At 51.0% G+C, this 15,613-nt stretch overlaps 1 protein-coding gene and 1 long non-coding RNA gene across 2 annotated transcripts; one reads left to right on the top strand and one right to left on the bottom strand.

The window, feature by feature from the left end:
* Positions 1-311: 311 nt before the first annotated feature.
* On the bottom strand, positions 312-7,659 carry Vsig8 (V-set and immunoglobulin domain containing 8). Its single transcript, XM_051186316.1, has 7 exons — positions 7,495-7,659; positions 3,760-3,935; positions 3,151-3,352; positions 2,821-3,042; positions 2,052-2,171; positions 1,584-1,782; positions 312-719 (listed from the first exon to the last, which is right to left on the bottom strand). Exons 1-7 carry the CDS (start codon positions 7,541-7,543, stop codon positions 434-436), a joined length of 1,254 nt encoding a protein of 417 aa, XP_051042273.1. The 5' UTR covers positions 7,544-7,659; the 3' UTR covers positions 312-433.
* On the top strand, positions 5,591-11,560 carry LOC127223631 (uncharacterized). The gene is made up of 3 exons (XR_007834640.1): positions 5,591-5,881; positions 11,027-11,226; positions 11,473-11,560. It is a non-coding gene; the product is annotated as an uncharacterized LOC127223631 (long non-coding RNA).
* The last annotated feature ends 4,053 nt before the right edge of the window (positions 11,561-15,613 follow it).

Genomic DNA, 15,613 nt, shown 5'->3' with positions numbered 1-15,613 from the left:
CAGCCACCTGGGTGTCATCTTTAAGCTTCTTTATTGTGCTAACACTGTTGCCTCGGAGCTCAAGTCTCACACACAGAACAATTCAGTCCTGACCCCCACCATCCCAGGGCTGGGGGCCCTCTGCCTTGGCTGGGGACACCTGGTTTTGTACCTCTGCGGTTCTGGGATACCGGCTGCTTCCCGCCCTTCCTCTCCCAGGAGGCCAGGGGTGAGGGAGAGAACTCTGAACTACCTTTGTCCGTCCCCACCCCCTCCTGCTTGAGAGCCACAGGAGGCTCTGTCCCTCTAGGCAACTCAGAGGGAAATTCCCCTGAACTCTCTGCCGCCTGGCGGCCGGGGAAAGCCAGGTCTGCGCCCGCCCGAGCCTGTCCCCAGCTGCAGGCGGAGAGCCCCGAACCGCCTCCCAGCCGGGGCGCAGCCCGGTGCTGCGCGCTCACACTAAGAGACCGTCCTTGCACGACCGCTGCTCAACCTGGGCACAGTCGGCGCAACCGGCCGGCTCCGCGCTCTTGACCTTGATGTAGACGGGGGAGGGACCCGCTTCGCAGGCTGCGGAGGGTGTGCGGGGCACTAGGGCCACGTCCTCGGGGCTGCCGCAGGGCGGAGGCGCGTACTTGCGGCGCAGGGAGCGGCTGACGTTCTGCGTCGGGTACCCCAGGAGCTGGGTGACGCGGCTGCCGCGCCCGCTGGCCTTGCACCCGGGCGCCTCGGCGTCCACTCTGGAAAACAACAGGCGGGCGCGTGAGCTGGCTCCTCCACGGCGCGGCGTTGGCACGGCCTGGGCAGAGCTGGGGCTCTTGGCAACCTCTCATCTCCCGCGTCTCCCTCCACCTGCCCCTCACCTCTTTCTCATTCTCTGAGCCTCAACCTACTCTCCTCTATGCACATTCTTGGGCCAGCGACCTTGCAGCGCCCCCATCCCCATCCTTTAGATCCCACTTGTCCTCGAGTGTCCCAGCAGCTCACGGCGGGCAGCCTCAGTTATGCGCCCTCTGTCCCTTTCTAGTGTTTGGCCGGAAGGGAGGCCTTAGTGATCCGGGAGCTGTGTCCCTCCTTTCCTTGACTAAACCTCACTCTGCGCTCTGGCAAAATCTCATCGCCCGTCTGTCCCTCGCTTTTCTTTCCCTCCGTCCCGAAGGCATTGCAATCATTAGCACTTGCTATTCTTGTTCTATTTTTATTTCTAGTTTGCTTCTAAAATAAGTTATTCGCACTATCGATGTTAACTCTTCTTAAATAGGTATGTTGAGGTTCCTGCCGGCGCAATACAAGGGAAGGGTGAAAACGCGGTCCCTGCCCTCCAGGAGCTTACAGTCTAAGCCAGACAGACCGAGGGATGCATAGACGATATGAAGGAAGAAAGGGAAGGCAGGGAGCAGAGGTGGAGACTGAAAGCGGGAGGGGGAAAGACAGAAAGCCATGCGGCGAGTGAGCAGGTCGACATGCTGCAGTCCCAGCACTCCATGGCGATGGTGGGCAGGTTTGGGGTGGGGTTCCCAGCCGGCCGATGACAGACAGGGGTGAAGAGGACAGGGCGCCGGTCCCCCGCCGTGCAGCAGCATGCAGCATGCATCAGGTTTTACCTGATCTCACTAGCCAAGTCGCCACAGGCCCCTCCGCCGACCCCGCCGCCGACCCCGTAGCCGAAGGCACCGCGGGCACCACCAGCCCCGCCGCCTCCGCAGCAGCAGCAGATGAGCCCCCAGATGCCTAGAGCCAGGCAGGCCAACATGAGCAAAGAGCCCAGCACTGCGCCGACGATCATGCCTACACGCTGGGAGTCTGTGGAGAGAAGTGGAGGTAATCAGGCCTCTGTCAGATAGCCCGACACGCCAAGGCAAATGTCTGTGGGAAAGAACCCAAGGCCCTGGGAAGCCCAGTGAGGAAAATGTGGGAAAGGTAAGCGAATCTGTAGATGGCTTCCAGCTGCTCTAGACAAAGGTCTAGCCTGACAGCAAAGGAGAGGAGACAAGCTGAGGTTCCAAAATGGAGCCTAGGTATCTGTAATCCAGCCCTCTCAGCCGGAGGACCCTCAGGGCTGCTTTACCTACCTGAGACCTTCACTTCTACCACGCAGACGCTGTAGCCCACATGGTTGGCCACTGTACACTGATACAGCCCATCATCATCCACATTGACACTTTTCAGCACCAGGTCCCCATTGCCCATGCCTGAAATTGGAAAGAGCATCAGAGGGGTAGTGAGACAGCCAAGTCTGGTCTCTAAGAGCCCTACCCTGCCCAGTCCCTGTGGGATGAAGGACAGAATACCACTCATAAAAAAAAATCAAGGAAGGTGTATACCAGTATTCACAAGCCCACTCCACTCTAAATACTCCCTTGCTGAGAAAGACCCCTGTCTCAGAAAGAAGACAGCATCACCATCAACTCTGTGGCCTCAGGGAAGTACATCCCGAGTCTCAGCTTCTCTAAATGCTAGGAGCCTCACACCCCTCATCCCATCTAATCCTCATGGCAGTTACTGGTAAGTATTCCTTTTCTCATCTGTCACAGAGGTGTTAAGCCACTTGCCTGAGATTTACCACCATCAGCATTCTAGCCAAGATTCAAGCCCAGCTCTTCCTTGGACCATGTTCCCTCAGAATTAACCATGCTGCTTTTGACTGACATCCCATTTATTCCTTCTCCCCCTTTGCTCAGTAGCAACTGCTGGGACACGCCCAAATGAGCAGTCAGTCTCTTGCAGACTTGGTACCACTGACAAGCTGTAGACTGTGGAAGTCCCAGCAGTGTCCCCCACCCCCACTCCTTCCCCTGGTCCTCTGCTTATCTTCACTCTCCCTTGGCTGGGCCCCCTCACCTTGATTGATGGAGCTGTGAAAAGACTCTTGATAAGACAGTTCAGAGTGGAAGCTGTGCTGGGAGTGGTAGGACCCAGCTCGGTAGGGGTGACTGTGGCCACTGATCTTGGCCCACTTGTAGGAGAGGGGCTGAGAGCCCCCATTGGCATAGCACTTCAATACCACATCGTTGCCCTTTGACATGTGGCCTTCAGTCCAGCACATGGGGACCGCAGGACGTGCTGTAACAAGGCAGGAGATTATAAACCCAGACACAGCCAAAGGACAGAGCCAAGCTCACACTTGACTCTGAAGCCTGGGGAAGGGGAGCCCAGAAGAACTAGTCATACCTTGGACAGTGACAATGACCTTCCTCGTGGCCATGGTGGTCTTCTTTACCCGACACTCATAGGTTGCTGTGTCAGATACCTGCAGATTCATGAGGTTGATAGAGGCATCATACTGGCTGGGATCTGAGGCTGCAAAGCGGACCCTCTGCTGCAGATGCGGGAGGTTTCCATGGCCGATCCTCTTGTCTTGATAAGTAAGAAACTGTGCAGAGAAAGAGAGAGCTGAGCCAAGGAGGGTCGTGTGAATCGAGTCAGCAATTCACTGACCTTCTCTAAAACTCAGTTTTCTCAGCTGGAAAAAAAAAAAAAAAGGATAGTGTCAGGCACACTGATCCCTTACAGAATGAGTGAGCGCTAATGAGATGAGATATTCTGGAGAAGTGTAAGTTCAGACAGGGTACTTGATACAGGGTAGAGGGAGGTGGAATCTGTCTGGTTTGATTCTTGGACGGACAGCTCTCATCCATGTTGCCTCACTCCCTGAGAGGTCTTTGAGGAAGTGTGTGTCTCGCTTGCCTTCTTCCTTCTCCCTCAGGATGTTGGCTTTCCCCTTCAGGTTTGACATCACAGAGTACACAGAGTAGAGAGAATCCTGTGTCAAGCACTTACCACATTCTCCCTATGTGCAGGTTCTGAGTTGACTTGCATCCACTCAATGTCCAGACCATTGGGACCATAGTCCTCAGGATCCAGGATGTAGGGGCAGCCTAGCCTCACATTGTCACCTTCTGCCAGATACATAACCTCCTGGCCATCCCCGTTGATCCTTACAGCAGACAACAGTGCTGGTGGGGGGGAAGATAAGAAGAGAAACAATGCTTGAATAGTCTGCCACTCTGCTACCTGTCAGCCAGAACTCAGTGGGGCTTCCATAGGAGGGAGGAGCTGCCTCTCTCTCTCTCTCTCTCTCTCTCTCTCCCTCTCTCTCTCTCTCTGTGTGTGTGTGTGTGTGTGTGTGTGTATGTGTGTATGTGTGTGTCTGTGTCTGTGTCTGTGTGTGAGATGTGTGTGCTAGCATAAACAATACTTAATATTGTTTGTTTATTCGTATGGCAGTCTCTGGGCATCCTTGTAACTTGTGTATATATTCTAGACTTGTGTAGATGTCCCATTGAACACTGTTTCCATACATATAGCTCTAGTGTTATATTTAATACATAATGGTGCATTTGAATGCATGAATATATATGCACAAATGTGCATTATATGTTTAGAGGGTCTTTGCAGATGCACAGATATCCATGCACATAACCATGTAGCATGTCTACCTACATATTTACATGATAGTGTAGGCAATTGTGTGTGCTCACACTCATGAATCACCCAAAGTTGTTAAATGTTCTATTGGAAGAAACAAGCTGTTTAAAAGCCACCTGCATGGGTTGGGTTTGGGCTCTATCTGGGTCAAGTGAAATGGTCCAGCCAGAGAGTATATCCAGGAGAGTGGATAGTATGACTCCTGGTGTCCCTTTCTGTCCTGAAAAACACAAGACTAGGTATCTCTCTCTTCTCTCTCTCTCTCTGTCTCTCTGTGTCTCTCTCTCTCTGTGTGTGGTATATGATAATGTATGCTGATTATATAAGTGTTCTAAGTGACAACCTTTGCCTCACAGTGGGCACTGTAACCTAGAGCCTGGCCTAGATTACATGTGCATGCCTTTGTCTATGGCAGCTTATATGTGTAGAATGAGCCTTGTATGGCACTGTACCATTGTAGACCGTGTTTCCTCCCTGTGTGATTGTGTGGCTCCCACTTTCTTGCTCCCTTTGGGGCCCCTCCTGCTACTGAGTCAGAGCAGGAGCTCAGGGTTTGGAGCCAGGATCAGGAAGCTTAGGGTAAACTCCTCCCCCTCCCTACCCTGAAGCCTCAGGCAAGCTCTAGCCCCAACCGGTTAGACCTAGAAAAGAATAAGGGGGGGAGTAAACCCAGGGTTCCACCCCAAGACACTCAGCTCCCTACCTCCCTGTCTCTGTAACACTCCCTCTACAAGCCCCTCACCAAGCTTCTCTATTGATGTCATTTTGAGTAAGCATGCTCTTTGGAGTTCCAGCCCCAAATCTCAGGGAGCCCCTCCCCACTTCCCCACCTCACCCCCACACAGGTATACACTGTCCTGGGCTAAATGAATAGACACAGGCATGTTCACTCAAGCCCTCAAATGTGAATATATGCCCATACAGTCCCCACTTTCTTACACATGGACTATCGGACACACATTTACAGGCAAACAAAGAAAGAGTACACATTAATCTAAGACACACCCACTGCACGCTCTTGTGACTTCCTGTTCATCCATTCAAGACCAGACATATCCGCAGAAGCCCTGAGCTCTGTGCTCTGTGTGTAGCCTAGCTCTGGAGAAGCTAGTGAGGGCCTTACATTTCACCCAACATCTCAATCATCACCGAAACTGCCCCTCTAAACCATGGCTAACCCACAAACACGCCATAATCCGATAGACTCTGACTTTTCCTCCAGCAGGCAGCCTGGCTTCTGGGACTCTAACGGGACCTAGAGATGCCTCCTCCAGCCTTAGGCCAAGCGAATACCAGCTCATTCCTAAGATAAGGATCCTGATGCCATCTGCCAGATCCTGGGGCGGCAAGTGGCAAGCCAGGGATGAGCCAGAATTCAGCTGAGAGCAAAGGCTCCACCCTGAGGATGAGACACTGGAAACAGCTGACAGCAGGGAGGATTCCCTTTTGCCATACCAGGTCAACCAAACAGAGGGTAAGTATTCAGAGAAAGGGGCTTGGGGAGGAGGGGCAAGCTGGAAAAGAATATCTCCACACCACAGCAGACTGTCTTGCTTCAATTGTCCCAGGTCATGGAGCCTCACCCTACCTCCTCAGCCTCCGTAGATGCTTTCTCAACCTCCTCCCAAGGAGCTTTTTTGTACCTCCTCCCACCCCTTGAGAAGTTGTTCCTGGCATATCACCCTGGTTTATCTTGCTGTGACACTGGGGAAGGATTTCCAGGGAATGTAAAAGAAGAAGGCAGCTTGCTTGCATGGAGGGAAGAGCCAGGATGAGAGTTGGTATAGAAAGGGACCCAGGTAAGACTTTGGGAGAGAGGGACACTGGGAAGTCAAGAGGCTGTCCAAGAAACTGGTGATTGTCCCTTATAAAATCACCAGCGTTGGCCACCCTCTGTGGGGAATATCACCTTGACAAGTGTCTGTCCTCAGCTAAGATATCTATTCTGGATCTTCAAGCTGATTTCAGACTGGAAGGGGACAAGAGAAGAAAACAGGCAGCTCAGAAAGTGCCGGCGCAGGACTCCACACAGCGACCATCTAGCCTGCATACCCTCATACACACAGCACACACAGAGATGCCCCCGGCTCTCCTGGCACAGCCAAAGCTTCCTGAGTAGGCAGTGCCTGAAAGGCCCTCAGTAGAGAAAGGGTGCAGCAGGTATCTTGACAGAAATGCAGCCAGAAACACAGCCATCAATGCATATGTGCACACACAGGCAGGAGTATCCCCATACACAGAAACAGAATGAAACAGCCCCCCTTCTCGCTCTCCCTCCTCCTACCCCTCCCTCTTCCTTCACCTAGACCCCAGGAGGGGTTCCATGCTATTTCCAACCATTTTCAATACTTAATAGAATGTCCCTTGCTGGGACTTGCCCAGTCCCTGGCAGGCAGCCATAGTATCCAAACCTGAGCCCTGCCTTCCAGTAGTGCCCCAGAGAGGTTATGGGTGCTCTGGGAGTTTACTATCCTGTCCACATCCTCAGCCTCATCCCAGAAGAGGCATCACCTGTGGACTCTCAAAGCACATGGGGCATGGACCAGAGGCCCTAGACCTGGGTTCTTGTTGGCTATGATAGAGGCAGCCCAGCATGTGAAATCCTTCCAAGGCAAACAGCTTTCCAGCCCATTGCTCTGGCTTGGGAGAGCTGGCCCTTTCACCAACCCAATGTGGGCCAGGCTCATCCTCAACCCCCATCCTGAGCTGCTACTCACCTGACTCACACCCTACCTGCAACTCCCACAACTAACTCCATATCTCCAAGCAAACCCTGTCTCCATCTCCCAGCATGGAAACATCACAAAGGGCACCTGCACACATATGTGAGCTATGTCAGTTACACCATGAAGATCTATTCCAAGGCCTCTTGCACACAGATGCTGTCCCAAGCCTTATGGCACAGGTTCTCCTGGTGGGGGAGGAGGAAGCTCCCTAAGCAGTATCCAAATCAGTATCAGCAAAATGAAGGTAGCCGGCCACTGCCAGTGCCTCTTAGACCATCTTTGAGGCTGTTCTGTGAGCCCTCACTCGTCCCTGACCTTCTGGCATAATGCTGAGCATCCCTGCCCCTGCCCAGCCCCATACCTGGGCTCAGGCACACGAGTAGTAGATGGAATGCTCCTCGAACTCCCATGTCTCTAGGCTTGATCTTTCCTCGGCCTGAGCTGGGCTCCAGTGGGCTGGTGGTGGTGGTGGGTGGAAAGGGCAGGTGGAGGGAGGGGGAGCAGAGGGCCCAGACACTGCCCGGGGTGGCAGGAAGGTGCAGTGAGTGCCAGGCTGAGGAGCAGCTGGAGTTATTTCTACAGGAGGGAGGGGGCCTGGTCCCCGCCTTGGGGAGGAGCCCAAGTAGCCCTAATTAGCAGGGTGACAGGATGGCCTACCCAGGCATTACCCAGCCCTCACCCAAGCTCTTCCCTGTCCCAAGAGTGCTGCACAGCAGCGACCAGCGGGACATGTAATTAGGCACCTGTTAAACCTCCACTTCCTCCTGACCAAGTCCCCAGGGTGACAGCAGTTGTCCCATTTTACAGCGTCCACAGAGCTCCCCTCACCACTCATTTGTCTTCTGCTTCCCTGGGGGGAAGTGGGAAAGAGGAAGGAGAAGCCAGATTTGGGGAGGAAAGATGGCCAGGATCGGATCTGAAGAGTTAACACTGACCAAAGATACCCCAGAGCCTCACATGCCCTCCCATTGCAGATTTCCAGGTCCCAACCCCTTCAAGCACCCCTTGCTTCCCAGGGGGACCCCTCCAGATCAGGTCTAAAATATAGTGCACCAGAGAAGGGATGCTTCTCCCTTGTTGGGACCTGGGCCTAGAGGAAAAGCCCAGGTAACAGGAGACACTGGAATGTAGCTTTTCTCTGTCCCTTCAAAGAGAGTGGGGCCTCCTGGGCTGAAGAGGGAAAGGATGGGTGTGTGTAAGTACAGGGTCTTCCCTTGCTACTGCTTCTTCTTTGCAAGTTCTGGGACCCCAGAGAGCAGGATGTGCTAAGAAGGGTCTAGATCCCTACCTCCCACAGGAATCTAAATCAGTTCACCAAGACTTAAAGAAGCGGGACAGAGGGGTCAGGGCATTTGGGGGGAGTGAGGGGCTGTGAAGGGTGATGGAATGTTTGAGGTGGGCAGGGCAAGAGGTCATTCATGTGAGTGTATACATCTCTTGAAGGTATGAAGGTGGTAGAAAAGCTAAGCACACCCCCCACCCTCCAGTACGCTTTCTTTGGGATTTCTTGGAATCTTAGCCAGGCCCAGTGTTAACAGGGGCCATAATCCCCTAAGAACAAAGACTCTCAAAAAGCTGGGACTGTCCACTGGGCATCATCAGGGTGACTAAGACATCACAGTTCTAGGCAGTCAGGTTGAAGCTGGAGTGGGAGGGTCTTAGCAAGCAGAAGGGGGGAGGCCAGCCATGGTTGGCTGATCCATGGGCTCACAATAGTTCCTTAACCTTCCCTGGATCCCAGGACTATCCAACAGGAGGCAAATCATAAGAAGTCTCATTCTACAGCTCCTTCAAGGGATCCCAGAGCCTTCTCTGCAACCCACCTGGGCTCAGGAAGGGCAGCAGGGGGAACAGTCTTCAGGAGAGTTATGGGATTCAGGAATCTGCCAGGGCCACCCCACCCGCCTTGGAAGAACAATAAGGAAGCACAAGGAGTCCACTCAGCTCTGTGTCCCAAATCCTTTTACCCAAACCGCCAACAATAACAGGTTGCTCAAGGGCCCACCTGATATACACAGTAGCTATCCTTATTTCCTTATCTATTTTGGGGATTTATGGGGTTGTCCTGAGCCTTCTGGGAAACAGGTAGGGAAGCAGAAGCCCAGAGAAACAAACATTCAGTTCAGTTGCAGCTATTGGCTGAGTAGGGGATAGCCAGGCATCCTGACTCTCAGCCCCTAGTGGTCCAAAAGAGGGCTTAGTAGTCATACAGACCACTACACAGCAGAGGAAAGAGTGGAAGATCAGTGGTGGGTGGAGGGGAAAGCAGGCAGGACCAGGAAGAGAGAGAGACCAAATGGATAGAGCTATGGTTCCATTCACCTGAGGTATAGGGATTCATTTGAGCTCTGGATTTGAGATAATGTGTCGTGATGGCTGCCCCTGGGATTAAATTTGGGGTTGTTTACATTTTTGTATGAGAATGAGGCCAGATCTGAGGTTAGGATTAAAGTTAAGGTCAGTATTAAGGTTAGAACCACAACTAGAGGTACAGCTAGGAGTTCAGGCTGGGCTCTGTGTCATGATAAAGAAACCATTTTTAGTGTCATTTACAGATATGCTTAGGAATACATGTTGAGATAAATGAAAGGCTGGGTTGAAATTGATTTAGGATTTCTTACAAATGATTTTGAATTGAGTTTGGGATTTAAATCAAAAGAGAGTGCAGCTACAGTTAAAACATGGGTGAAAAATATGCTCAAGGGGTTCAAGGCAATCAAAACTGAGATTTTATAATATAGAAAGATACCAACCCTCTCCTGCTAAGTTCAGGTTTGGCTCAGCTCTGGAAACATACTAGAGGTACAGATAGATATACCCGATGTCTGAGGGAGGGATTCAAAAGTGCACGAGCCCATATGAAAGGGGATGAAGCAACTTAATCCCACAACAAATGTACCCTCTGAAGTCCTGCTCTACCACCTGCTCATGGCCTAAGGAAGCTTCCAGATGCAGGAAGCTATGAGTAACCAGTGGAGATCTGTCGCCAAAAGATGGGGCCCATCAGAGGGATTTACTGGGGAAGGACCTGTGGAGTCTCAAAGAGGTTGAGGTTGAGGGGTTGAGAAAGAATAAGGACCTATTAATAGATGCTTCTAGAAAAGTACTTTTGAGGGAACACAGAGGGTTTCCCAGAGGGGGGGGAAAAAAAGGCCAGAGGTAATCTTTGGTCCTTCTTGACCTACTGAAGGCTAATTGTCACTTGCTTGCAATTTGGAGCCTATAAAGGAAGCTGTAGGTCTTCCTGCCCTATGCCACAGGGGTTTGGGGGCAAGGGGTGGGGTAAGGGGACCAGGCCACCAGACCTAGGTTCAGCCTAATGTTTCTACCTTCTGAGACTGGCCTGCAGCCCACTGCCTCTCTGGGTCTCACCCTCAACAAAGGAAGAGGTCCTACTCCCGAGAGGCACCGGCTCGAACTCTTCCCTTGCCTTCCTCGCACCGTGTGTCTCCACCCTAAACTAACTGTTTTCACTCCCCACTTCCCTGTCAAATCCCATAAAGATCCAGGCTGGTCTCAGACAATCTTGGACTTCTGTGCCAGGAGAGAGGGACAACTGCACTCACTTCTGTTCTCGGACAGAAATAAGTCAAAGATGAAGACCTAACAGAGACAGTGAGGAGTGGAAGAAGCCGGAAAGGATTCAGAGACGCTAGAGCCAGCTTCTGAGATGGGCCACAGCCCAACCCCAAGTCCCTTTAGGGTACAGGCAGCCTCCTCATCCTCCAAAGCCACCTTCTCAGCAATTCCACACAAGCACCTAGCCTGACTTGCCCCAGCTCCTTCCCAGGCTCCCTAGGTACAGGCTCAGATCCCCGCTGACTCAGGACTACATTCTGACCCCCTTCTAGACCTCCCTCTCTCACAGCCCCTCTGCCCCCTCTTCCTTGCAGACCTAGAGTTTACCCCAGAACATCTAGGGAAGAGTTACCCAGCAGAGGAAGTCTCTGAAGAGTTTGGGAGCAAGAGTTGTGAACCACCACAGAGAGGAGGATATCATGTAGGACTCAAAGCAAGATGGTCACAGAGAAGTTGAATTCTGGATGTCAAGGGTCTATGGCAGCTGCTGACATCTCACCGAATTTCAGTGAAGGTAATAGGATGAAGGACTACCGGGTGAGGCCAAGGGCTGGGGTTCAGAGATGGTGCTGTGGGCGTGAGAGAATCATTGTAATGCTAACAGGAAGGGTTCCAGTCAGGTGTGAGAAAAGCAGTGAAATCTGTGTGAGCACTTAAGTTTGAAAGTGTGCACAAGGCCGGGGATTGAAATACACATCAAGGCTTCAAGCAATAGCTTGAAACACAAATGACCCATTGATATTCTGTGCCCATCCCTCAGCTCCTGAGTCTCTGTTTCCACTGGCTCACCTCAAAAAGAGGAATGCTGCAAAAAGGAACCTGGATATACCCAAATCTCTCCCATCAAGCAGTATCCTAGGGCTGATGGTAGTTCACACAGTCTTGACTTCTGAAGGAGTGGCCTGACCCACCACTTTGAGCAAGGCTCAAGAGCCTAGAATGGTTGACTGAGTATCATCAATTGAAACATCAGGGGGACAAGCAAAGTTGAGATGTAAAGAGTATGTGTCCTGGTGACAGAGCTGAGGAAGAACTGAGAGCCCTGAAGATACAGGTGTCTTCACCTCACAGAGTCAGCTACATCTCCATCCCTCAGACCTCCATCACTTCCATAACTACTAGACTTCATGCAGAAAGTGAGGAAAAAGCAAATGAGTCTCAACTCCTCCCCCACAGCATCCCTCCCCACTGAGAGACACAGACCAGCAGAGGGATGCTTAGCCTGTGGTGTGATAAGCTGTGCTAATAAAATTCACAAGGTCCTGTTTGGTGGAAATGATGTTTAAACAGAGATTATAAAAGTTATTGATGATGCACCATAGAGAGAACTAGAGGACCCCAGAGGTGACCAGAGTTATGTCTCAGTGCTTGGGAAGTAAGCCAAGGTCCTGCCAGACATAATTCAGAAGAATGAAACCAGGAGTGACAGCTGATGATTATTCTTCGACAGAGGAGATGAGATCCTTGAGAACTAAACCACTTGGAAGCGGCTACTCAAACCCTAAGAGTACTTCACTGGGATCATAGCCAGGTCCTCAGGAGATAGTCTATAGCTCGGATTGATTGGCCTGAACCATGTGTCCCTGTGTGTGCAGACAGATTTTTGTGATAAATTAATCCATGTATCCCAGTGGGACTTTGGCTTTTGGACACAAGGAATAAATTTTCTTTTGCTTCAATACTTGGATTTTTTTGATCACATATCTTCAAGGGGAAGCCATGGTCTCCTCAGCCCCCAGGGTGGTCCCAGGCCTGTCCTGCTTTGAACAACTGCCCAGAGATGGTGGGAAGTGGAGAGAGGCATCAGAAGAAAGCTGATTTCTGGTTCATAGCTTTCCCCACTAAAGCCTGACCAGGCAGGCCTTCACTCTGCCCTCCCTGTTTGTTTCCTGTTGCCTGGATACAGGGATAAAGGACCCAGTTGAAAGAAGGTGGGGCTTCTCTAGCTCTGCCAGGCCTGGCTGGAGAGGGAAGTGTTAACTGTCAGGAGAGCCATAAGCCCTGCCCAAGGGTGAAGAGGAAGCCTCCCTCCTCCCCCAGGTTCCTCCTTCCAACACTTCCTCTGGAAGCCTCTGTAGAGCCCTGTGTTTCCAGAATCATGGGCACTTTCCCACATGAGGCTTGCCATGCAGAGAGAGACAGAAGACTTTGGTCTTTAGAGAGATTCTGCACCTCTGTAGTGCCAAAGGCTGAGGCTAGGGGCTGTGCATTTGATGCAAAAGAAGACACGGGTAGACTAAAAAGATTTCTGAGCAGCAGGGTAGGTAGTAGGTGTCCTGTCTTTGTTGGGGGGAAGGGGTGGAATGCAAGCCAGACTGTTCAGCCATTTGGCTAAGGTTTACAAAGAAGACTGGGACACTGGCAATTCTCGGTGGTCTCTTCTAGTCTTGGTTCTCATGATTTGGTGCTCATTCCCATTGGCTAATGGGACAGGCTTTCTCCAGCAGCCATGTAGGGGGGAAAAAATCACTAACTCTGGTTTCTTCCAGACCCTCCCCTCCCCATCTTATCTCCTGTCATCACCTTACCTCCTCTTTCTGGGAGTCTGAGAAAGTCACTACCTCAGCTCTATCATTGTCCCAGCATCAAAGTCACCAAAGCCATTGAGACAAAAGCCACCCTTTCCAAGAGGGATGTGGGTATGAATGAAGGAGTTTGTACCTCAAGAGGCATAACCCAGCAAGCAGAGACAAAAGCAGGAGCTGTGGACACTAATGTAGATGGGGTGGGACGGGATGGGGGGAACTATTTAAGGGCAGAACAAATCAATCTTGAAATTCAGGCATGCCAGGTAAACTTCACACGATTTCCTGGGATACATCTCAGTTTGTTGAAGGGGATGTGGGTAACTTTTAGACTGAAAGGCACCTGAGGTCTCTAGTGAGCAGAAGCCTTTACCACAGGGTTTCCAAAATTCACAATAATATAGCAGGAGGGGTGTGGTCGAAAGAACAGAAAGTGAGGAACTCTCTGTCCCTAAGCCTCCAAGCCTGTGTGCCAGACTTCTTGTCTGACAGAGGCCACCTTCCCTCACCTCCTAAAATGCAGTGGGCCTTTGAACTCCAAGAGCCCCTTTCATCCGAGCCTATTCAAAATGCTTTTACAGAGACCAATTAATGCACAGCTGTGACCCAAGTCACATAAGGGGATACTGAAGCTTTCAGGAATATCTCAGCACCCCACTGAGTCAGGGACTACCTGGCTAGGCCACCAGAGCCAGCAGCTGAGTCATACCCCACTGCAGCAAGTACAAAATTCAGAGGCTACCCCCAAGCCAGTGCAGAGCATGGTGTAGACGACAGGCTCGGTGTGGGTAGTGGATAGAGCCCAGGCAGGAGCTGGGGGCACATATGCCCAGGAGGCAGCTGCTTGCTGTACCTAAGAGCCCAGCCCCTGAGTTTCCTAGACTGTACCAACCCAGCCTGACATTGCAATGTCTGGAGGATTCCAGAGGCATAAGATGGGTTAAGAAATCCTTAGCAGCTAATACATACCTTTATATAAAGAAATAGTATATAAAGGAATCTGAGCCTGGTGTGGCAGTCAATGCCTTTGATCCCAGCACTCAGGAGGAAGAGGCAATTGGATTTCTTTGAGTTAGAAGCCATCCTGATCTGCATGGTAAGTTCCAGGACAAGCCAGGGCTATGTAAAGAGATGCTATCTCAAAAACAAACAAACAAACAAACAAAAAACCTGCTACAACTATGTTACTAATAGTTTGGGCACTCAAAACAAACAAAAACAACTTTACAGCAAAGACAATACATCTCCTACTTTTCTATACACACACACACACATACAAACACACACACACACACACACACACACACACACACACTCTGCTTTGCTTCTCTGCAGCCTCCCAGATAACCCCAAGGCTGATCTGTGGCTTGGAGGGGAACACAAAGCTACTTGTGTCTCTGAGCATGAAGGCAGTTGAAGCCTCACTAGCTGAAAAAAGCTCAACAAAGCGCCAAGAGCTAACCTTTAGAGGCAAGACTGAGACTGGTTTCCTGAGCCTGAGGGTGCTAGAACCCTCAATACCACACCTTTGTGTTCCCAAATGCACTTCACTACCATCCTGTAAACTCTACTCACCCGACTTCCTGCTGGTTTAACCACTGCTGCCATAGATAGTCCCACCAGCCCCTACTTCAGGCAGGTGACGTTTTTTATGGAACTAGTCCCATTATCAATCATCATTAAGAGGACTAGAAAGGGGCTGGAGATACAGTTTGATAATAGAATGCTTGTCTAGCATATGTGAGGCCCCCATATTAATTCCCCAGCAATTAAATAAAACACACCCCACAAAATACCTTAAATATTGTGGGTAGAAGATTTATACAAGATGACGATATGGAGCAGCCCAATACCCCGACAGCTTTCGGAACTCTCCCACTTAGAAGAACTAGGACCCAGTGGATGAGCCAACTGATTGTGGAGGTTATGGGCATTGTGAAAGGTCTATCATGAATCTTGAAAGAAGAAATCGAATCCCTCCTCCACATCATGGGCCAATACTGATTGGAGGAGCAATCTCTTGTGATTCTCTCTCAAATCATCTTCACATTCTTAGTTGACTAGTCCTTTCTCCTGAGCCAGACCTTTATCCACATGGCCTAGATCTGTGTCACTCTGGGGCCTTGGGCTCTGCAATCCCCACAGACCTGCATTCCACCAGTAACAGCCTGGACAAATGTCAGGCTTGTTTTACAACTGTGAACCTGGCCCAAATTTTCTTATGTAGATTCAGTAGTTGGTAATGGGTATGGAACCTCCTTCCTCTCTGGCTTGCACACCTGATAGGCCTGTTCTTTTCAGCCCTGAGAAGGACAGCAGGTGTAGAACTAGCCAAATATTGGGTACCAAGGATGTTTCTGGCATTCTTGAGAAAGA

The sequence above is a fragment of the Phodopus roborovskii genome, unplaced genomic scaffold, assembly GCF_943737965.1.
Source record: "Phodopus roborovskii unplaced genomic scaffold, PHOROB, whole genome shotgun sequence".
NCBI classification, from domain to species: Eukaryota; Metazoa; Chordata; class Mammalia; order Rodentia; family Cricetidae; genus Phodopus; species Phodopus roborovskii.
Note: the sequence above shows the minus strand (reverse complement) of the source record. Positions and strands in the feature narration are given on the sequence as shown.

Bases quoted from the DNA above. Each gene is read 5' to 3' on its own strand.
- Vsig8 (XM_051186316.1), bottom strand. From the start codon at position 7,543: ATGGGAGTTCGAGGAGCATTCCATCTACTACTCGTGTGCCTGAGCCCA. The intron at 2,172-2,820 runs GTGAGGGGGCCC...TTCCAATTTCAG, and splicing joins TCACAGCTCCATCAATCAAG to GCATGGGCAATGGGGACCTG. The intron at 1,783-2,051 runs GTAGGTAAAGCA...TTCTCTCCACAG, and splicing joins GGTAGAAGTGAAGGTCTCAG to ACTCCCAGCGTGTAGGCATG.